The sequence below is a fragment of the Anopheles maculipalpis genome, chromosome 3RL (genome assembly GCF_943734695.1).
Source record: "Anopheles maculipalpis chromosome 3RL, idAnoMacuDA_375_x, whole genome shotgun sequence".
NCBI classification, from domain to species: domain Eukaryota; kingdom Metazoa; phylum Arthropoda; class Insecta; order Diptera; family Culicidae; genus Anopheles; species Anopheles maculipalpis.
Genome location: NC_064872.1, coordinates 50286931 through 50311467, shown reverse-complemented (window position 1 = coordinate 50311467; position 24537 = coordinate 50286931). Strand labels below are relative to the sequence as shown.

General features: G+C 39.4%; 2 protein-coding genes across 2 annotated transcripts in view; one reads left to right on the top strand and one right to left on the bottom strand.

The window, feature by feature from the left end:
* The window catches only part of LOC126562767 (GTP-binding protein Di-Ras2-like), a 177381-nt gene that overhangs the window by 22303 nt on the left and 130541 nt on the right, over positions 1-24537 (bottom strand). The window lies entirely within an intron of this gene.
* The window catches only part of LOC126563511 (segmentation protein cap'n'collar), a 38847-nt gene that overhangs the window by 4430 nt on the left and 9880 nt on the right, over positions 1-24537 (top strand). The window contains exons 4-5 of the mRNA XM_050220156.1: positions 17986-18092; positions 18171-18620. Coding sequence (XP_050076113.1) covers positions 17986-18092; positions 18171-18620 — 557 coding nt within the window. The remainder of the gene's footprint in view (positions 1-17985; positions 18093-18170; positions 18621-24537) is intronic.

Below are 24537 nucleotides of genomic sequence, written 5' to 3'. Positions count from 1 at the left end.
CCTAGCAATAGGCATCAACATAAGCTTTAACAGCGGCCCAGTGGTGTAGGGGACAGCGGCTCCGGTCTTCAAACGGCAGTACCGGGGTTCAAATCCCATCCGGACCGTCCCCCCGTAGTGAGGACTGACTATCCAACTACGTGGTATCGGCAGTCTAGTAAGTCATTTCGATAGCCGGTATGACCTTAGAGGTCGTTAAGCCAAGAAGAAGAAGAAGATACGCTTTACCAGTATCCACTGCATCGGAAAAGATATTTTTATAATCAATATTTTTCTTATTCTTTGGTCTATGAGATATTACGGAGCGATATTTATGATATCTGGTTTTAATTTTCTTTATGGATGATTGTACTCTTCAGTCGTGTTTTTTTAGTTGCTATTTTTACTGTTTGTAATTATTGATGAATCACCGAAATTTAAAACCTTAAAATTGAAAAACAAAGTATGGGATAGCAGATACTATATTCATGTCTTTTGCGACAGTAAACAGTTCATCGCAGTGCAGAAGACAACACCTAGTAGAAACTGTGTAAAAACACAGAGCAGAAATCCTCGCTTATTTTTCATTGCTTTTTGGCGCACGCCATCATATGTATAGCCATAGCACGATTGTGGTTGGCTTCCAGCAGTTTTCCAATTCTGCGGCGAAAAAAGAACCGCCACTTACTATACGTTCCTTTCCTGTGGAGCTTCCACCAAGCTGTCATTGTGGGAGCAACATGATATTATTTGATGTGGTTCCACTGGTTCCACCGGCTCCAACGCGCACTCCCATGAGGGACGACCTCAAACGTGTGTATGTATGCCTGAAAGGAGAGGAAAAATGCGATAAAGAAAATAAAACACGAATGAGAAAACGCGCCGGGGAACGACGATGGTTCTCGAATAAAGGGATCGTTGATTGCCGCTGAATTGTGTACACCCATCGTCATCAGTCTGTCAAATTTAGTACGGCGTTGGTGGTGGTGGTGGTGGAGGAGGCGGAGGTAGGAGACCGTTTCTGTATCAGCGGCCATATTAAGGTAAGGAAGCACACGGGCCGTAGAGTGTCGCGTTCCGTTCGTTACTAACACACTCGCCGGTCGGGGGCCGTATGTGCTCCGCGTCCTTTTGGTTAGGCCGCCTTGTCTCAATAGGCCTTGTATATGTTGCCGTGTATATGGAGCAGCAAAGGAGATATATAATTCGGCTTTCCATTATTTTTCGGTGAAAACTGCAAGTTCATTTCACGTTCATTTTTCATTCCGTTCTTCTCCCGGACGCACAGCTATGCGTCGTATGGACGGGTCGTTTCGAACGGAACCGCGCAATGATGGTTATGGTAGAAGGCTTTTCGCTCGTACATTCGCTCCCTAGCCAGCAACTGCTATCGTAAAGACGTTGGAGCCGACGATGAAGATCGACGATCCAAACGTTCGCCGACCATGTGTGTTCGGCTAAAAAATGAGTTTTGTGTTCGTTACTGTCGCGCACTGAGGAACCTGGTTCTAATGTTTGTTTTTAGAATGTGAAAAGTACGTAGCAACATGAATTTAGGATTATCTAATAATTTTATTTATTTATTTATAACTTATCTAATAATTTTGTTGTTGAAATTATTGACATGATTAATACAAAAAAAGAACAATTTTATGTATGTTTTTTTTTTTCAACAAAAGTGTCAACTATCATTTTGGAATCCTTCCTATTTACTGATTATTGTTGAACGTCAAATTTTTTATTTTTTTAAAGCTATTTTTCGAATCTTATGAAGCACGTTAAAATCCGCTCGAAATGTGAATTATATTCTTCTTCTTCTTGGCTTAACGACCTCTAAAGTCATGCTGGCCATCGAAAATGGCTTACTAGATTACCGATACCACGTAGTTGGTTAGTCAGTCCTCACTACGGGGGGACGGTCCGGATGGGATTTGAACCCCGGTCCTGCCGTTTGAATACCGGCGCCGCTGTCGCATACACCACCGTAGCCGCGTTAATTATATTATTTTATTTAAAAATTCTTAGTCATAGTTCATGTAAGTTTGTAAGCAAGAGGTACGATAAAATGTGACTGTTAACCTTTTTGTTTATTTCGGGAACTGATGTGGAACAGAAACAGCTTAAGCGTACTAAGAACTTTTCAAGTAACTCGTATGAATGCAAGCATTTACGACGTGTGCGAAAGTGCGGGCGGAGTATTGTATAGTGGCTTAATAAACCTCGACACGAGAAAAGTAGTTTGCTCGTATGTAGTTGGGCAAAGGGCGAAGGCAAGTACCACCGAGTATTATTAAATGTATCATCTCTTGGCGCATTATATGAACAATGAAATACGACTGAAACGGAAACGTGGAGTCGAAGTGGAAATCGTTTGGAAGACGTTCGTGAAAAGCGTTGCTTTGTTTTGCGGTATCATCAATCAGAAAAAAGGACATGTTCTGCCATCGATATAGAGGAGTAGCAGGGTGTTGCAGGTAGTGTTGCGGTAGAAAATGGAGAAACGCAGTAGTATTTATTCTAACTCTCTGTAGCTGGTAGGTTCGTTAAGGATTATTTTTTCGATGAAAAAGTGTACTTGAATATCTGAGAGTCGAAAACATTTGTTATGTTTCTATTTGCATGTGTGTATGCATGAAGCAATTATTGCATTATATTTTCTTTCAACTTTTATTCAGTTACGATATAGCTTTAAATTTTGTATCAAAAACATTCATTGCATTTTATTGCTCAGATAGAGTATGAGTCTCTTTAATTATGGGGTCTCTGTTGATCTCTGAGGCACAGATGACGTTGAATTGGATTCTGATGAACTGAAATTAACCTTTGCACTCTACTGATTGTTAGTGTAGATTGTTTTTTGTCTCAGAATCTTGAGTCAGCAGATAGGTTTCGTCGTGCACATTGAGTTGAGTTTGATAAATCATATCCATATTAGTTCATATTTCCTGTTTATTCGATGTTATTGGGGCACTGAATTTCTTTTCAATCATAATTATAAATCTTTGTTTTATTCACAAAGGACGGCTATAAACAGCATTTTCTAGAAAAAAAGGACGATCACTTCCATTGATTACTGACAATACGGCATTGGACCGTCATAATCAATTGTAAATAAATAAAATAAAAACTTCCATTGATTACCAAAAGTCAAAAACATTGAATGCAAATGAGATGCACAAAAAAGCGGACAGGATGTATTTTAAGGCTTCTTTCTCAATGTTGTATCTGACGTCTTTCGAAATGTCCTTTTCAAGAAAAAAAAAAGTTAGACTGCGTAAAACGAAAGAAAAACTGCCTGGCCACCGGATATATCGTACAACCTTCCTGGTTGTTTTGAGCTGCTTTACTGCGCATTGACCACGATCGTTTCGATTTTGCACACTATTCTCATATTTGTCCCGTCTCTTATAACAGTTACCATCCGTTTAACAAATTGCACCAATCGCAGCTCGTTGCACCAATGCTTTGTACATTTTTTTCGTTTATTCATAGAGACTGAGTTTTTGGAACTACTACTGCTGAATGCTTTGCTAATGGAAATGCGTCTTATTATGTTTCATAACTGCTACACGGCTGCACTAACATGCCGGTCTAGTTCAATTATCTCTTTGATTTTGTCGATATTACCGACCTCAACCTGCCTGTTCGAGGTGCAACTTTATCATCAAAAAAAGCCGAATGAAATCGTCAAGTCAAATTAGTTGTTACACTGTCGGCACCTTAAATATCATCAGCAATTTGAGCTTTCATTTTCGCCTCCATCAACAAGAAAAATGTAAAATATAACGTTTTTCTGTGTTTGTTAACTTATTGTAATCGACTAATCGATTTAACAAATGAATAAATCGAAAACTTTTTTTTTTTACTTTTTAATGTTGCCTTAACACCGAGCATAACATTGAAAATTACCAATTTTTATTCTCCGACATATTAGACGCTATAGTTGTTTATCGAAATAATAATAGATTACTTTATCCAAACCTAGAATATTCTTGTGAATTTATGACGAACACAGCATCGAATCCTCTTGATGATTTACAATTTACATTATTTTTCTTTGGTCATACCCACATTGGTTTTATTAGTGCTTCTACCTTATTATAAGAACATGTCTTACTTTGTTGTAAGCACATGTCTCAGGAATCTGAACGCAATACATTGTGCTTTTATTTGCCTGCTTTTGACTGATAAAAGCCTAATCTAAATGATTGGTATTTTGATTTATCATAGATGAGGAAAAAGTTTTTCAGACATTGATAAATTATAGCCATTGTCGTGGATACAAAACACATGCACATACATACACACCCACTTGTCCAATTTAATGCTAAGGAAGCCTTCTATTACCACGCAGGGCTCATCGTCGGAGGCGGGAAAAATTGCGCTGCTGCTAACAATTACTGCGCATGTCCTATCTCTCGGCAAATATGTAATGTATTCACATACGATTTGGGCGGTACTTGTACACATTTGGAGTACGATAGTAGTACCTCCTTACTCTAACCACATCTTCTGTCTCAGGTTTGATAGGGTCGTAGAAGAAAAAATCCGAAAATGATTTTATTCACCTACTTTATCAGACAATTTATCATTCAGCATAACGTTACATGAAAAAATAGTTTGAAAGTTACATTACATGTTATCCATCTTTGATATGATTGTAATGCAATCAAAACAAATGCATAATTTGATTCTTGGATGTAATAATACAAAGTTTAAAAGATGTGTGCTTGTTATAGAAAATACACCGCCTAACAGTTCAATATTGTTTGTTCCTAAATTTTCTACTTTTTAGCTATAGCAGTACCAAAAAAAAATCAGAATTTAAAAATTGAATAGGCATTTAATATTTATTTATCATCAAGTGTGACGGCACGTTGCCGTTTTGTCCCAAGGCGGTTAGTAGTTGCAAATTATTTTATAAAACGTCGGTGAAAAATTGAATAACGTCCAGTTTTATATGAATTCGGACTTCCTCGACTTGAATTTCTTTTTAACAGAACAGTTACAGAGAGTTGATTTGGGTGGATGCGGTAGTCAATCCTGCCGTGTGAATGAAAGGCGTTACTATCTTTTGACTACCACAACGGAACCGGAATTGTTACATCTTAGCTTGATATTTTGATAAATTTACAATACGGCACTGGACCGTCATAATCAATTGTAAATTAAAATGTTTTTGATAAATTGGATCATGGATCAATATCATGCAATAACCTGTAATAATTGTGTCTAGAAATGGGTCTTTTACATATGTATTCATATGGCGAATGTTAACAGGACATACTATAACAATTCATAAAGAATTCCAAGCCTAAAGGTTATTCGTAGTTAGAGTGTCTAAGTGCAAATGATTTAGAATTAGTTGCGGTCTGTTGTACATTTCGACAAAATTTTTAAATTAAATTGACAAAAAAGTCTCAAACAAGTGTTGTATGGAAAAAAAGTTGTCGTCTTTTAAGAATTTTATAAATTTTATACTAAGGCTGGCTTTTCTGTACATTGTTCGGTAAACTGTTTGTCTTCTTGAAAATCGAAATTGAAGCACGATAACTGTAGAGTAAGGCAAGTTTTCGAGTGTTTTAGTTTTATTATTTATTATTTTCCGTTGCGGTTTAGTTACTGAAAAAGAATTTTCGATAATAATTAATTAATACAAAGACATCGATACAACTTTATATTTTGTTTGTAGTTCACTATTAATATGTCTTACTTGTGTCTGTAATAAATAATTTCTTTTTTAAAGATACTATACGCAAGAGCAATAGCACGTACTTGCTTGCATGATTTATTATATCAAAATCGCTTATTGTTTGAACCACGAAGACACTTGTTACCTGCGAAGAGAGACCTGAAAAACACTGTATTCATGTGCTGGCATAATATTCTAACAAAAAATTTAATTATTTCTAGTTTTGCTGGTGAATAGATAAGATACTTGGGCGAAAAATATTTTAGTCTAATTATTCAATTATGCGTAAATTAACGTAAACGAATAATGTTCTCCAACATCGTTTGAACGATTTTCCCGAATAATGATATCGTCTCTATTAGCATCTCACAGCAAGTTGAAGATTAATATGACTGACACTTTTTTTTTACCTTCGTCACGGTTGTGCAGCACAAAATTTGGATGATCTGCTACTTTCGTAAACACCGAACTCTTTCAATGAATGGAGAGTCTGTCTGTAGTGTCGGCCACTCGTCAGAAGTGGTTCGAAATCATGCTCTCCATTGTAATATTGGCCGCAATGTTTACGTAGTATCGTGTTGCACTGTGGAAGGAGAGGATGAACCTAATTATGATACTAGAGAAACTGCAAACTGTGGTCATGTAGTCTCCTATGTCCGGGTTCGATTAATAGGCCATAGCTGGACAGGTGAATGAATTTGTTTGATTCGGGATTGAATCTATTTACAAAGCATTATGAAATATCAATAACTCATATTAAACACAATAGAATTAACTATATGACTGCTCTTTAAAACATAAATGGTTTTATTCATCTCCAAAAGGACTCATTTTCAAACTTTGTTCCTCTACATGACAATAACGCTAACAAAGAACGACATTCGGTGTACCAACAGCTCCATTACAGTCTCCATTTTACATTCCTTCGCAGTTGTAACAATAACTTGAAGTATTCAACACACAGCAGAAGTTTATTAAGCCAAACGACACTGGCCTTTGCAGACCCTCGAAGCTATCGGATAATACGAACTTCATTAGTCTTCTCGTTTGAAAACTGTACAAAAGATGGTAACGATTACGAGCGATTCGTTACGCGGAGCAGGAATGCCGCATCGCGGCACAAACACGTATTAACGAATCGAAAAACAAAAATGTTCCCTCCCGTGGATTATTTCCCATTATAAATTATGAGCCTCGGATATTTGTCGTGGCTCGGAATGCCGCAATGGTGGTGCTGGGAGTTGCGATTTGGTTGTTGGCCGGGCTCATGCCGTTTTTCGATCGAACGAATTAAACACGCTCTACGCGTTGGTGTTGTATCCTTTTGCTCTTCATTTCGATCCCCGTCGTTGGTCAACAGTGGTCCGGCCACCACCACCATCACGGTGATCGATTTTGATAGCATTTGCAGTCGTTTAGTGTAAAATAACAGCGAGAAAGGAATTGAAACGAATAAAGGAAAATGTAACAAAATAATGGCGCACCGGCATGCGTGCGTTGTGTGTATGGTGCGGGTTTTGTGTAAATACAATAAATGAATAGAGACAGGAAAAAAGAATACGAAGATTAAAGGGCAAAACATGAAGTATGCACACACACACACACACGCATGTCGACGACGCGCACACAACCAAACACGGTCGTACGGACGATCAAAACACAAACCACGCCTTCTCTCTCGAGTGCGCATTTCGTGCGAACAAACATGGCATAGGGCTGGCAACGATAGTGTGTGGAACAGCATGGCTGGCCTGTCCGCTGCCTTAGTCGGAGTTGCGTTACTACGACATCCCATTTAGTTGCTCGGTTTTGTTGGTGGTATGGCGGAAGATGCTAATGTTAGTCCTCTTTATGTACGTTTCGCTCATATGATTAATAACTGCCAAGTGCAGATTGTAGTGTAACCTTCTCATATGTGGGAAATTTCGTTCGAGTTTCCACCTCACTCGTCAGCAGCTCTTGGCATTTTGTCGGCCACTATCCAGCGCCGAGTTAATTCTGTACTAAGAATGTTGGTCTTTTCCTCTTGGAGGGAGAATGATATGTATTAGCGACATAAAAGATACACCAATACAGGCAGCCACAGCGCTACCAACACACAAGCATTCAATTCGTCAGCAGCGAAGAATATATATGTGTATGTGTGTATGTGTGTGTATGCAAACATGAGCGACATAGGCGGCACATAAACCCGGCATTGGTTTAGTTAGTTTCTCGCCTCGAATGCTTTTGCCCTGCCTGTGCTTTGTGGATGTTCGGATAATATGTATTGAGCATTGTAATACCAACCATATAAGCTCACCGACTCACACATGCACATGCGGACACGGCTTGCTGGATATGATGTGGTGCGCAGCGAACGAAACACAGCCATTTACCGCGCTGGACTGCGTGTGTTGGTAGAGGGCAGCAGGTTTTTCTCTCCTTTATTTGGTGCCTTTTTTTTTTCTCTTGTTCCTGCACAACACAACGATAATCAGAGCGTCTCCGCCACCAACACGAGCATCACCACCACCGTTACCGTCACCTTCCCTGCCCTGCCGCACATTTATTAGACACACTCATGGGGTCATCTTTGTGCAGAACATTTTTCCTTGAGTCATTATTACATGGTGATTTATATTGTGTGGTTTGTTGTTTGGTGCGCGCTCTGTGTGCAGACTGTGCCGTTCTAGTCGTTACTTCCTTTTTGGTGGGCCGATACGCCGATGGAAAAGATGGCGCTACTCACCGTCTTCTAGTGGTGTTTTTCGCTGATGCAGCATTCTGATGCACCTTTCCGATAATGCACGGTTGGATGCAAGTTGGCCAAATGGCAATGAGTGCTTAGTTGAGCGGTTTGCACCGTGCAAAACGTCGTGTGCCGATCAACTCCTGATGGAAACGCGTGACAAAGTTTACCGAGTGTTGGTACGTTGTGTTCTGTATGATAAAATTGTAATGACGTAAATGTGGGTTAGAAGGAAAAAAAGATGGTTGAAAATAACGTATCCTTACTAAGGGAAATGTAAAATGTGAAAAGAAAATCGACTTGAAATTATTTTAATAATGTGGAAAGTGCAGTGCAGTGAAGTAGCAACAATATAATTTATGCAAGTCTTATCCGTTCCATCTCAACGGTGTGTAACAGCTAGCCTACTAAAACGAAGCAAAAGTGTACAAAATCGACCAAACGAATCGTTTTATTCAATGCTTGCACTATCAGTGTGTCCATGTTAAGCAAACCCTGTGTATGTGACTAATCAAATGAATGAATGAAAATGTAATTTGTGTCATATAAGTTCAACATCAACAAAGATTTTTTTTTGCAATTGATATAAGCGATCTAAAAAGGTACGTAGTTTTGGTAGATTTATTTTAATAGATTTATTAAGTGGTAATTGAAATTAAATATTTAGACGATATGTATTGACATTTCTCGATACCTGCTAAATATATAATAATCCTGGATATCAAAGTATTCAAAGTACAATCGTCTAGCGCTTGAGGGTTTGTGAGACTTGCCTCTATGGAGTAACATTTGCAACATTAAATGCCTTCCTTAACATGACCGAACTTATCTTTGCACGAAGATAAACTCCAAATATTTTTATTCTAGCCGATTTGTAAACGAATGTTCTGTTAATTTTATTTCCCCAGAATTTTTGCAATGAATTCTCGTTGCATGTTGAAGCGCTTCGTTCAAATGGCGTTTTAAACGTTTGCCTAAAAAAGTAGATCTAGAAGTATTCTAAGTACAATCCTCTAGCGTTTGAGGGTTTGTGAGGCTTGCCTCTATGGAGTGGCATTTGCAACATTAAATGCCTTCCTTAACATGACCGAACTTATCTTTGCACGAAGATAAACTCCAAATATTTTTATTCTAGTCGATTTGTAAACGAATGTTCTGTTAATTTATTTTCCCCAGAATCTTTGCAATGAATTGCATCGTTGCATGTTGAAGCGCTTCGTTCAAACGGCGTTTTAAACGTTTGCCTAAAAAAGTAGATCATCTTTGAACTACGATAGAAATAACACTACACAGATGATATTCGGCTCGAATCCTGCGTTCAAGAAGTATTCTACCTGAACCATAATTGTACTAAAAATAAATGTTTGCAGCTCTTTCTGAGCTTTAACAATCTTTTGCAACTCTATTTTGCATAAAGAATGTACGTATAAGGGGCCTATGATAGGTTAATGCTCAAAAAACTAAATTGCACGCTGTTGAGCTCACTTTGGAGTCGCTTCTACCGATGGCGGTGCATCCTCGGATGCTTAATTTAATTTTCACAAGTGCCCTCAAATGCGAATCTTTGATTGATTTGTCACATAGACGGTGAGGGTAGATGGTGAGCTTTGTAGAAAGATGTTCTTCTTGTTCTGGACATTTTTCATCGCTTATAAAGATTCTTCGAACCCAAGGACTTCTGTGTCATGGTTTGTAACAATTAAATCATCAGGTTTTGATATCCTCTTAGCCTCTGTTGCTTTGAGGTCTTACACTGTAGAATGCGAATTTGTCCGCTGTTAAGCTTTTCGTCTTTCCCCAAAAACCTCGGATTTTGTTAACTCGAACGGGAAAAATATTTTCAACAATTTTGGACTCCAAATTCATAGAGCGAGCATTTATTCAATTGTAAGTACCCCATTTAAATAACGTGGAGATTACACACTTGTTTCTTCTTTCTTGGCACTATAAGAGCACCTCGAGTGGTCTTGGCTTGCCATTTCTGGCTCTTCTTAACTTAATTTTACCAAATGCATGGTTGATAGTCCTACCGCGTTGTGATCTGCGCCGCTATAGTTTAGGCCACTAATCTGCGCCTTGTACATCTCTTTTGTACAGACAAAAGTCTGTGCGTGAAGGACAGGATGAAAAATGCAATGAATGTTTGGGTGGATTGCAAGGATACAGGGTCATCGAATAAAAAATCGGTAAAATCTGTATATTTCTTATTCATTCTTCGATTGTTCCATGGGAAAAAATCCTATTTCAATATTTGGTAAAAAAAAACAGAGTGATTTCGTATAATGTTATTTAAAGTTACATAAAAATTCATAACTTTGACAGATCAGTGTTGTATTTGAAAGTTGTATTTGGGTAAAATTTAAATGCGAAAATCTCTTGGCTACTTTTTAACCCATCTTCAAAATCATGACCAAGGCATTTTTAACATTAATTGAATTGTACAAATTGTATCACAGAACCCTTTTGAGTAACAATGACAGATTTTTTCTCAATTTTTCGTATACATATGTATGCACGAGAATGTTCGACACGTCCAAAGCAAAAGTGTTGAGAAAATCCTATTCAAAGGGCAGTATTCCAAGCCCATTGAATAGAAATGTTTGTAAGGGTTCTTTGAAATTTTACACATCCAAAAGGTTCATCGAAGACCCAGTGTAATAAGCACGGTCACGTTTTCCGTTTTCCAATAACTGTATTAAGTGCATACATGGATCCTTGCTGTGGCAGCTGTAAAGTGGCCATTTTTCCACACTTTGTACTATATTGCCGTTGGCTGCAACATCTCTATTCCCTAGAGGAAAATGGAGGCATTAGTTATTACAATAATGGAGGAGAGTAACAAAAAAAAAACTGAACAAAAATTGAAAGGAACTCTTCCCGAATGATGGTTGCTTTATTCATACACTATATGCACGAGTTAGAGCGAGAGAGAAAGAGATCGCGCTTCATTAATTATGTTTCAGACCGGCGATGGCTTCTCATTTATTTTCAATATTAAAAATATAATGGGAAAAAATCTAACAGCGAGGAAAAAGGTCCTTTTATACTCCGTCCCCAGCAACAGCAGCGAGTGTAGGTTCCACGGACTTCGGATATCCCGGGGCTGGATCCCTCGACCGGTGCATGTGTTTGTGCGGATCATTAATCAATTTTTCCTTATTCAAATCCCACACGAAGATTCCCTAGTTTTATTGAACTGTCGCCGTGAAGGCATCAGAACCATTAGTCATATTTTTCTGACATAGCCGCTTTTGCTTGCTGCTTGCTCGAACCAATGTTCTGTTAATGAATGTTTTGCAAAAATAAAACCAGTGGTAGAATTTTTGATTGGCCAAGTACAATACTAAACCGAAACCGCTCGCGATGTAAAACGGTGCGTTAAATAAAATGGCGGACGGTAAGGGTTTCCCGTGAAGCGCAGCATTGAAATCATTTCCTGGTTGTAATGTCAAAAACTGTATTTTTTTTTAATTTTATTGTTTTTGGATATGCTTTTACTTGAGTTATGTGATGATGAGTAGCTTGTAATTTAGTTACATTAAATCCCTGTTTTGTTTTAATGAATTGAGCTGTATTGCGGACTTAAATGGAGTTTGCAGGCTCAATAAATTTAAAATTAATTGTAATGTAAGTCGTTATCAAAAATATTGTAACAATGATTTTTTAAGGTTTCGCTATGATTGGTTGTTTGGAGGTTACACTGTAACACTAGTATAGAATTCCATCCAAGCCTAATGCTAGCTTCAAGTGGATGAAAACTTACACCAAGATTGTAAGGCCCAATTTGTGATATTTCTTATTTTATTCTTTTATTTTAATAAGCAAATCTTTTCAACAAACATAATTGCTCAGAACGGCGCAAACGTTGACGTTTACTTTCTTTTTCCAATACAATCCCTATCAATGTTCTCATAGGACCCATCAAATTAGTAGCAGCTGACCTTCATCCGACGGATTTATGTATCGATGATATGATGATACAGCATCTCACCAAATTGCCAATAATCGAAACCAACGATGTTCACTTTTATTGCTCATTTCATTAACCATCGTCAGACTTCTGTCGAATTTTACTTTCGATGGGTCACGTTCCGTATCTTTCGCTCCTCTCGACTGATGTTGGCTGGTTTGCTCAAACGGTGGAAAATGAAACTGCGGTCTAATGAAAAGATTACCAAAATTGATCGCAACCCAATTCTCCAATTTCGGTTGAATAATAGTTCCGCACGCAAACCGAACAGGTAGAAAAGATGGAAAACCTCTCGGAAGCAAGTGGAAGCACATTTGCCGGCTGTATCGTTTCGGGGGAGAAGCTCAAGTGTGCTTGAGCACAACCGATGGTACTTTTCGCTAGCCCCGGGTATGATGTACTGTTTACTGCCGGCGCCCAGGCGTTCCAAGTGCCGTATTGAGAGGGCAAACAAAGATTTAGATAAAAATGTTTTTAGTTGCAACACATTGATCACAAATTTTGTGATTGTGGAATATGTATGTGTGTGTGTGTAATGGTAAAGCTGTTTAATCTAAATGCAGAACCTAGCAAATACTTCGTGACGTAAAACAATTAATTGTGCAGAACACAAAAAAAATCAAAAAATTACACTGTTCCAACGTATAATCAAGGCAACAGACATATCAAAGCAAACGGACTACAGTTGAAGGAAATTCAAAGTTATAGAACAATAACTTTAAAAGGACAGGGGGATGCAAAGAGAGAGAAAAAAACAAAATTCCGGCGGGAATCAGAAAAAAAGACTAATTTAAAAACATTTTGGTGTGTTTTGAAGTTGAAGGTTATTTTTCATAATTGATTTCTATGTACTGCAAATGGCTGAAGCGAGATGTATATAGCGGGCTGCCGCCAAGCCAACAGGAAGGCAGCAAGTGGAGTTTGGGCACGAGTTTTTTTTTTCTCATCTTCTTCTCGATATTCTACAACGTCTAACCACGATCCACGATCATGAACGAGGTTCGTTTATTTACGTTACGGCGGCGTTACGATGTGTAAGAAGGTAACAGCATGAAATACACATCACAGTCCAGAAGATTGCCAAAACGATCGAACAAACACGAGTAAAAGAGAGAGAGAGTGGAAAATTAGAGGAAGATTTACGGACCAGAAGAAAAAAAAACCCCAGCTTATGTACAATTATCTATAAACCGCGGCGAAAAGCACGCCATCGTGTAAAACCCAAACGTTTTTGTTTGCCGGGGGCCGATGTTTGATCCTCGTGGATGGCCAGCGTGCTACTACGAATGAAGAGGATTAGGCCTAGCGTTCAGCGTGGTAGAATTGTTCACGATTGTGCGTCTCGAGTCGGCTAATTGGAAAATATAGATTTTTGGTGCTTATGTTTTTCTTCGACCGTTCGTGCGTGTGTACCTTTGAGCCATCAAATTTTATTGACGCTTCTGTAGCTAATAACGAAGTTGGTACAAGGTTTGCAATCTTTCGCTTATGTTTCCGCAATTTACAATGTATTGTAAATAATCAGAGCATTTTTAGCAGGCAGAAAATAGCGTCGGGTAGATGAAAATATTATAATTTTTAATTTTTTGATGTCAGACTTCGAAACGGTTTATCAAATAAAGTCAATCCGCACATATTTTCGCACTCTTTTCAAAGAACTTCTCGTGGAAGTTTGTAGAACATTATTGCAATTTTTTGTTACCCTTTGTGGAAATCCAAATGGACCAATTTTTTTTTATGAAATGTGATAAAAAGACATTCTAAAGGTGTTGAATACATCGAATACTATATTTTACATCTTCAAAATCGTTATCTAGGCTAAGCAGAGGCATTACGAGTTTGAAACCAAAGACTTAAACGAGTTATGATACAAACAATTTTGATTATTCTTTACCAGTTTTACACAATTACAAAAACATACTCTGTATTACATCCTTTTTTTTTGGAGTTCTTAAATGACTTCTATCCAACAACATACAAAATAACTTCATAGGTTATTATTATCATCGATAGAATCAGTATTTACAATATGTTTTGATATGAGCAATTTTTTAGAATTTAAACTGGCATGAGCATATACTCAAAATTTTTCTGCACTCCATTTATCCATCGTCGATCACTTGTAGCCCTTTTTTTAGTTTCCAGTCCATCAAACTATCCAACCGTACTTTTGTTTTATGGAATCTGTCGTTCTCTATTTAGTTTTTGAAATTAAAAAGGGATTTTTAAATGTTGGTTTAAAAAAAAACTATTGGCCTAAACAAAAAAATTACTGCAATTTGGTTCACGATGCATATAAAAAATATTCTAAAACATGTTAATTGTATGGTTTTCTCAATAATTTTATTACAAAACTACTAGAGAAGTTTCAAACATTTTTTTGCATGACTTTAACACTAGAACTACCTCGATTTTGGCGCTTGCAACTCCAAGACCAAGGCCAGTCATAATGACTTTTATTTTCCAGTCATAATAAATAATTGATTTTTATATTTCTTTGTAAGTTTGCATACTGGACTTAAATCACATTTGGTTGGTTATTTCTTACACTAGCATTGAAAAATCATCAAACAGAACAAATCAATAGTTTATCTTGTTGTGTTACAGCCTCAAATCGTTTGCTGCAAAATGATAAAAGCATCAGTGTTCTTACTCATAAATTCGTTGAACAATAATAAATTTGTAGTTTATTATACACTACCTTAAAGTTATAATGCAAGGAATATAACTTTAAGGTCTGTCGGTTATATATAATAACTTTTTTGTGATAATTTCGCATTGAAATACGCTGTTGTGCATTCCAAAAACCACCAGTCAAAATGGCTGGTTAAGGTATAATTGCCCTTGACGAACTTAATATCAACTTTGGATTAGATTTATAATTTTTCTATTAACAGAAATTAACATCCTTTGAATCTGTAAAGATGATGCATCAACATCGGCAAAATTGTTCAACTATCGAAAATAAATCCACTAGAAAGATATGAAAACTGGTCCGGTAGTTCTAGTGTTAAGGACAAGGAAGTTCTGGTTGTAGTGCTACCTGATAGCGCATTTTTTTATCTTCTTGGCTTAACGACTTGCCGATACCACGCAGTTGGATAGTCAGTCCTCAATACGGGGCGACTGTCCGGATGTAAAAAATTAAGAATCATTCTTCTTCAAGCAATGTTTCATCCTAATAACCGAGATTGGTGTGACAAATATCACCAGGAAAAATTCAACTAATGCTTAACCATACGTTTGTTGAATTTATTTCTTCTTTTTGACTTAATGACCTGCTAGTCATCAGGCCATCTAATCACTTACGAGACTTATTAATGCGATATAGTTGAATAGTTATTCTTGACTACTTGGATCCAGCCGTGGTCGCTGGCGCCTCAATCGCCTCCAAGGTACCGACCTTTACTTGTTTACTGGTGCGTAAAAATTCTAGCACATCAGAGCTAACCACATATAACATTTTAATCTCAAGTTATAGGCCGTTTGTTACGATTTGAAGTTTACTTTGTTTTGAATAAATTGTGTGGTATGCTAATGTTGTGTAATAAACACCACTTGTTAAAATTGTGCACCTACAAGCAATTTAACCAATATCTAATAGAAAATATTTACCAAGGACGAATAGTTGAGACCCACATTTTCAACCACGCTTAACCTTCTCCTAGCATTTGTAAAATATTTCAAATAACTTTTCGATGGTAATCACTCGCGAGAAATATCTAACAATACCCACACAAATGCGGCTGACTCATGGGTTGGTGCGTATGTTGTTGTTTTCCATCGTCCAACCAAAAGCTTTATTCACTATCACACAGGGTCAGCCTCTAGACGAGATGATCGTTTCGCTTTTCTGCCATGGTGGCGGAAAAGCGTAACAAATTGGGGCCTCTCAAACAACACATACACAAAAGAAAAAATTCCTTGCCTTGAGAGGTGGTCCATCGCCTAGTGTCCATCACTTCCCGGCGTCTTCGTCGCAGATGTTGTCTACGATTGCTTTGCCAAGGGTTCGGGAAGGAATGAGAAAGAGCGCATACTACCACGAGAATACGCTTCAGACGTTGGGGAAGTTGAAGTTGAAAGACGAAATGCCGACAGAAATGTCGAATCTCCGACAATCTTCGACGAACGAAGCAACTGTTCGTCTCCTTGCACCCCGGACTCATCCGCCCGGTCGACACTCTTTTCACGTTGCCCTGGCGTTCCAATCGATCGATCGGTTCGATCGGGCTCGACAAATCGTTCGAACAAATCGAGATCATGCGACGGGCATGCGTCTTCTTCGCTGTTTATGTATCCGTCCATTTCTCCTTCACATTTTCCTCATTTCAAGCCAGCACCACGATGGGGCCCGTGAACACCAAACCATTCCGAGGTCGGGTGTCGACGTGCAGGAATGAGCAACACCTCCTCCCTCGCAAGCCGCTTGTCCGTCGGCATCGAGAGCAGCAAAAAAGTGTATTACATATTTCGTCCACAAGTTAACTAATAATCAACCGATATCTCATGGATAAAATCAATAAGGAAAGAAATTAATAGCATTCCCGCGGATAGATTCCCCGAGAGCGGCTTCTTCCACCATTGTTTTTTTTCGTTTCCTAGCCACCAAACCTTCGTTGATGGTTGAAGTTTTGATGTTCGTCTTCCAGCTTCCTTCTTGATTGAAGTGTTCCTTAGTTTGTCGTGGTCGTCGTTAAACATTTCCACCACAACTGTGGTGTACCGCGTCCCCGGCGATTGATGATGGAACTACGAAGTGGAAAGGGAGAATAATACAAAAAATCAACCAAACGAACTAACACACGCACAAATCTATTTGGGGGCGCACGTTTGCTAGGGAAATAAAACAGGCGTACAAAATTAAAGTTGATAGAGAGACCTTCATTACATCCCAAAGGGAAGTGGGGATTGTGCGATAGAATTGTGATTAAAAGGGAATAATTTCAATCTTTTTTAATCAAACGCGCATCGTTCAAGGTTCCTCTGGCTGGAGCATATAAATGTCAAATGTATCGTATATATCAGAAAATAATTGACTAAAATATTTTTTTTCTGACATACTTTTTTCAACAGCCTTTATTTCAAATTGTCTTCAATAATTCTTATGGCGCCATGTTATTATTTTAATGGAAACTTTAAACAAGTGTTTTATGGAAACCTGTGAAATATTGTAAAAATATTAATAAAAAACTATTGCAAAATTATTCATCATCAGCAGAAAATAATGTACACAAGTAAGGAAATCATAAACGGCTGGTTACGACCTTCTTCTTTTTGGCTTAGCGGCCTCTTAGGTCACTAAGGTAGATAGTTTTACAACAATTCAGGCATTGTAGTCGGATTACACTTGATGCAAAAAGACAGAAATCTGTTGTCACAAATATGAGTATTGATGTCAGGTTTTTTGAGTGATAAACTCCATGATACTTCAGCATGAAATTCTGTCATTTTCCCCTGAAAAATTCACTGAATTAGTTTTCTTTTCGATAAGTGGCAAATTGACAGTTACGATCTGGTGTAGGTTGAAATTAAGATTATTGTTGAACTTTTGGGCATCTGGGTTATAATTTGATTTACATTATCTTTTCTTTCCTCATTCCTGCAATATAGGCGAGTACGTTTTAAACAGCTCGGACATAGACAACAGTCTACCGCCGCCGTTGGCTGATTTATTCCTGGAGGAAGGCTTAACACTACCGGATCTTGGTGACACAGTGGTAAGAAGCAGCACCAGAGACGAAATATACATTCAACAGCCCCAATTGACATCATCTTCATTATCAATCGCACTACAGGTGGACCCAATTCCTGAAGACAAATCGGATGAGAGGAGGGAAAACCTTGAACATCAAAATCAGGACCACGAAGAACAAGAAATCGCCGAGGTGAAGCGCATCGAACGGGAACTGCAGCAGGTCTCAGTGGATGAGATTTGTCTAGGTGGCGCTTCCGGTTCGACGGATGCTGATCACAGCAATTGCGACGATACCGGGGAGAACCTCGATACAACAAACGATTCTGTAGCGGACACGACGACGTCCGACGAAGGCCTCGAAACAGCACCGGTGACCGATGATCTAGAGGACCTGCTTTGCGACATGATGATACAAACGTCGTCCCACTTTCAACATACGCGCCAGAACACACAAGGCTACGGCCATGGCGCCATGAGCAGCTTCCGGCAAACAACGACTGGGGGATCTGGTTACCATCACCATCACCACCATCATCACCATCATCATCAGGTAGGTAGGAAGGGGAAGGCACATGGTTGTGTTTGTTCCGTGTAAGAAGCCATGCGGATGACACGGGGATACAGTAACGAAAGTACAGTCGGCATAAGTGAAATTGGTATCATTTTTTTATAAGACAGAATATGAGTTTGATTGCGAGTATGGAACACATTGACGTGTATCGAAACATATGTTTGTTTTGTGTCAAAAGATTTAAAAATTACTTTTACAGTTGACGAATGGTTAATTATGGTTGAACATTTCCATTCTCATTTTTTCTGTTTACTCAGACAAATACTGTTGAAACAGACAAGGTAATAGTGTTGGCGGCATAGTAAAGTAAAGTCTTAACTTCACTTCAAATGAACTTTTTAAACGCAACGGAAACATTAGTCTCATGTTGATATTCATCGAGATTTATGACCAGTTTGTTCTTAATTTGTCATTAAAACGACAACAAGGTGCTCTCAGATAGGAATCAACGAGAGCAAGAAGAACAAACATGAACAACATTACAATTTGTCTTTCGATTTGACAACGACCGTATTAAAAGCATGTCAAAACGTTAGATATGCCCATTAATGTGATCCTTCTTTACGTTCCTCGGGCTATGGATCGTAGTGCATCTTTTTACGTATCTACATGTCCACAGCGATCAGCCCAATTGATATTGACAGCTACAACGTGCAATAAAAAAAATCACTAGAGACTATGGTCGTAGCAGTAGACCCGCATCTAGCAGCGATCCTGACCGCCTAAGAAGTCGCTACATGCCTTGTCTGAACCCATCAACGCATATTTAGCGTACGTTATTGATCGTATTGTGTGTGTATTCTTTGTGTCGCTACCGATAAAAAGCGATCACCACCAACATTTTGATGGTCGGTCGCTTTGCGCGATATACTCTCTCAATGATCGATTAGAGTGATCTACCGCCGAGTGTTGATCGATGATCGATGGTTTAGTTCGTGATCGTAGCACCGCCCGTAGCATTGGTTCGGTACAAAGGTTGGTGAATATTGTCCCCGAGGAGAAAGGTAATAAATTATCCGTTTAAAATACACCGCCCCGGGTTCTAGGATCGCAAATCCCCCGATGCATTCACTGCATGCTTTCTTCGGGCAGCAGTTTCCTCTCAAGCAGAGTCGAGTCGTCGGTAGTGTAATCCTTTTATGCATAAAAAATGATGTGCCCCGACGTGTTTACAATTAATCATTAAATTGCCACTAAAAGCCAGTCAACCAACCTAGCGCATCCATTTGGAACTGCTGCACACCGTACCTCCGGTTGCCACCCCCTCCCGAAACACCTTTGTGTGCGCACCTTTGCCGAAGAGCAACAAGGGACGGGATGTTATCCGCAATGTTATCTCCTGTTGTTGCCATCCCAAAGGTATCCCGGGGTGGAGAGAGCTCTCACCGACGCACTCTTTGGTGTGCTCGGCTACTGCTGCCTTTTATATGGGTGCATTTCTTTACGATGCTTTTTTTTTCAATTCTTCTACTTCCATCGTAAAGGACGACAAGTGGAAGATTGGATGTAACAAAACGGGGTGAAAGTGCCGAAGTTCGTTGGAAGAGCAGGTTGCGAAGCAGAGCGATTGTTGCACTTGTCTGCGGTTGTTGTGGTCCTGTTTTCTTAGTTCAAACGTTTGACGGGTCGGGTAACTGGTGGTGTGTTTGGTAATGGACCGCAGAAGATGGCCTTTCAGTCAGAAAGGTAAGATTTAATCGATGTCAGCTACAGCAGAAAATACACGAACTCGCCTCAACCGGAACAGTTGTACCTGTTTTCCGCACATGCTGGTCGTCCGGCCCGGTTATCCTACATGCGGTGACATGTGCACAGAGCGGGAAGAGACAATAAAACAATAAACGGGAATAGGACACTGTTCCTCGCACCCACCGAGAAGAACCATGGATCATTCGATTATCACTCGGTGTGTGAAAAGACCCGTTTTGTGGAAGGTGGGAAAAAGGAGCACAATTGGATGAATTATTGCCACTTGCTACTGGTTTTGTTGAGGTTTGGAGGATGCTTTATTGCTTACTTCACAGTGGGCGGACGACCATTAGAGATGATAGAGTGGAGTCATTTCTTAAATGTTTTAATTGTCAGTCTTAGAAGCAATCATTGGAATTGGGTCATTTGCTAGATGAATTATGATGAACTTAGCTTTTGCTTCCTATTTTTTAATGTTCTTTTCAAACTGTTATCCATAGGGCAGAGACATCGTTTCAACACTTTTGAGGCATTTGGCTGTGCAAGGAATTCCATTAAACCTTATTAGTTTTTACAATAATCGTTAGGTGCTTTGGACTAATAGATCTAATGGTAGACGATGTTCCTTGGATGCACTGGTTTAGACGCCACGTTAGACACACACGTTTAGATTTCGGCACACATTGAGAAACGGATCGGAAGATCCGAAAGCTATGCGCCGATCGTCCAAAGCGAGCAAGGCCCGCGTTCGTAGAGATTGATGGCAGAGTTTAGCACGGGACATTCAACGTGGCAATTTAATAGCTCCGCTACGAACAATCGCCCGGCTTTCAGCATCATTTCCTCGAGGATGATAATGTCCTTTCGACGTTCAATAGCTTTCATTGACGAGTCCTGGTGGGTGAGGTTCCTTGGATGATCAGGACTCTTGGAAGACAAGGCCTCATGGACGATGGGGCATCTTAAATGACGATATCTATCCGACTAAGTTTCTTGGTACGCCTTGAAGCACGAGACTCCTTTAGAGTGGTCCTTGAGCCTGAGAAGGAGAGGTCTCAGGTCACTCCTTAGAAGGAGTGCCGTCTAGTTTGCCGATGGGGTTTGGCTAACTCTGTTTCATTTATTAGTGAATTTTAATCTTTTGAAATTTTGATTATTCTTTCATGAAGACATAGAATTTCAACAGGATATTCAGTACTGAATTATTTCAAAATATAAACGTACAGGAGAGAAAAATATCAGTTTGAAAAGATGCCAGTTTCATTTGTAGATCATCAGCTTCATCCTGAACGGAATCCATAAATGATTCTCACTTTGCTAAATGCATCTAATTTTTTTGTGAAATTACCCAATAAGTGCGCAAATATCATCCAGTAAGACATTGTTAAACAAAAGCAAGATTCGAGGATACGAATAGTTCGATCAAAAGTACCCCCAATTCTTAATTGGTTTTCAGAATTTAGTTTTATCTTATGAATTCATTTACAAAATGGTGGATTCACAATACCCTCCCTTATCCATTGAGAAGATGCGAAACACATACTAAAGAAGAAACAAGAAATCGTGCTAAAACCGATGCGATCGTAATTTGCGGTTATTACATTAATTCTTTTGTCGTGCTTTAAGTTTCTTTACTCTGTGCTGGCACCATCTGCAAAGTGCAACAAGCCCAATCCGTTCCTCTGTTCTACCGCTCTCCTGTGTGTGTGTATGTCTGCTATGCACCGTATAGTCCCTTTTGAACAAAAGGCGTTACTCGAAAGACGGTTAACATTTATTTTTTTGGGGAGGAAGAAAGAATTTTAAGGAGGATAATTTTTTTCACTGGCGCACAAAACACCGTCTTGGCATAGGCGCAATTCTCTTTACGCGTTTCCGTCACCATAATTATGGCCGTGTTGCGTTTGGAAACGGCCAGTGTCTGTCCGCGAGACGACGGATTGTGTGCGACTGCTTGAGAATCGAAACGCTGGTGGCTCTGCCGCCCCTGTGATTACCGGAATGCCGTACAGGATTGGTGAACGGTCAATAGTGTGGGTAAGGCAGCTCGTCCGGGCAGCTCGCGCTATAACCTGTCCGAGAGGGCCTAGAACGCGGACACGAATGGATGTACCGAAGAATAGCAATAATAATAGCACGCCACTCTGTGGAGAGCCGGGAGCGAAGGCAAAAAGAATAACAAAAAATAGAGATGATTTCGATTGATTTTAAAAACGCATTAAGTAAGAGTGCTTGCGGAGAAGAGCAAGGGTACCAAACCGCAAGCCCCTTAACCACCGCACCTGAAAGGGCCAATGAGAATCCAAGGAGATCACTGGCACTGGCTGCCTGGTGAAGTAGAAGCCGGGAAGAAGGCACTGGCTAAGCGAGAACGAATGTAGTTGAAAATGAAGGCGAAACGGTCGAAAGAACAAGTACGTTTTTGGTACACGCAACAGGATCGATCGGTTCGATCGGTTTTTGTATGGGGCGCAAGAGCAGCAGTGTGGCTCCTTATTATTATTTGGTTGTTTTGTTTTTCAACCGGGTGACTTCCAGAGCCGTATGCCCTACATTACGGCACAGGGCAGTAGAAGAAGAGATACGATCGTGAAGGCAATAATAGCGAAAAGAACAAAATAATAACCCACAGACATCCCAGACAAATCTGTCTCGCTCTCGCTCTTTCTCGCGCGCGACGTCTTCGTCCATTCGCATCCTTAAGAAAAATGGAGACTCAAAAACAGTTCTCCGGATCCCGGCCGAGAAACACTTGACCGAGCGAAGAGCCGAAGCATTGCGCGTCCGTGTAAACCGACAAGTGTTGTTGTTTTTAAAGCAAACTTTCAAGCTTACTTGGGAGCTTTGGTGTGTTATTCTACGCAGCACACAGTTTTCAGTATGTCTGTGGCAGCAGGCAAAAGGATATCGGAAAAATGTCCTTTTGGCAAGTGTTATTTTATCCCCCACTCTTAAAAGGTACATCGTTTCGGGCTGAACTGGCGAGGGATTCACGAGCTGCTCAAGATCCATTCTCTTGTCTCTTTCAGTTCAGCTCTCTATCCGCTGTGCCTGCATCGCTTCTAAAGGGCTTCGGACAATTTGGAGTGAAATTATGTTCAGAAGAGAAACACGGATGGGCAAGCTTTTCCACAAGCATTTCAATTCGGTTATTTATTTATTTTCATTATCGTTTTTTCGTGGCCCGGTTTATCAGGGTTCGATCAGTGTTATTTCGCTTAAGCCGGTTATCCTAGGGTCCCATCAGCCCAGACACTTGTACGATTTTTGTTGAGAGTTTAAGAGCATTCAGAGCAGGAAATTATCATGCTACAGGAAAGATATGTTACGGGAGAGCTTATTTGATTAAAGGACATTAAATTGTAATCGTGTTTGATACAAGAACCGCAGTACATTGCTCAGTATGATCCACAAAAATTGTTTTACTTTGTAAAACTTATCGATAAGTTCAAAACGTTTAAACAACAAAGATCCCAAATAGTGTGCAATAACATCCATCAATAATTATTTATTTTATTTAGGAATATTGCAAAACAAAACGATTGCCCGTGCACGGTTTCCGTCATTCGCTGTCTTTTTTGTTTTGCTATTTAATAATACAAAAAAGGCATGGGGCAATTATACGGCGATCAATTTTATTTTTACATATCGTCCTATCGACACAACCCGTGGACTGAGTGATTTGACGTTAAACGCCGTGCTACACAAAGTTCATCACGAGCGTGACCGAAATTTGGACCTCTTCGTAACCAAGCAAAGACACACATACAGACAGAGGTGAGGGGAGAACAAACTGCTAAGCAAACAACACAAATTGTCTGCAATATGTTTCAACGCCACAAAACCGCGGTACCGGCGGTTTGTAAGTGTATATGTGTTTTTTTTTCTTCTTCTGTAATGATATAAAGAAAAAACAAACTACCAAAACGATCTTTCCCTGCAAACGTTAACAATTGCCAGCGCTGGTAAAATAATGTATCCACGAAAAAAATCAAAGAAATTGAAACACAATTACACGAAATCAACGCAAATAAGTAACAAAAACAAGCGAGCTTCAGAGCGACGACACGTCAAGTTCACGATCAAGTGTAGCTTTTATCTCGCTATGTTATTGAGTACCGGGTCACACACATTATTTGACGCGCTGGACAAAGCCAAACGAAAGACTTGTACGCTTCAGTAGAGACAGCGAACGCATCCAATACAG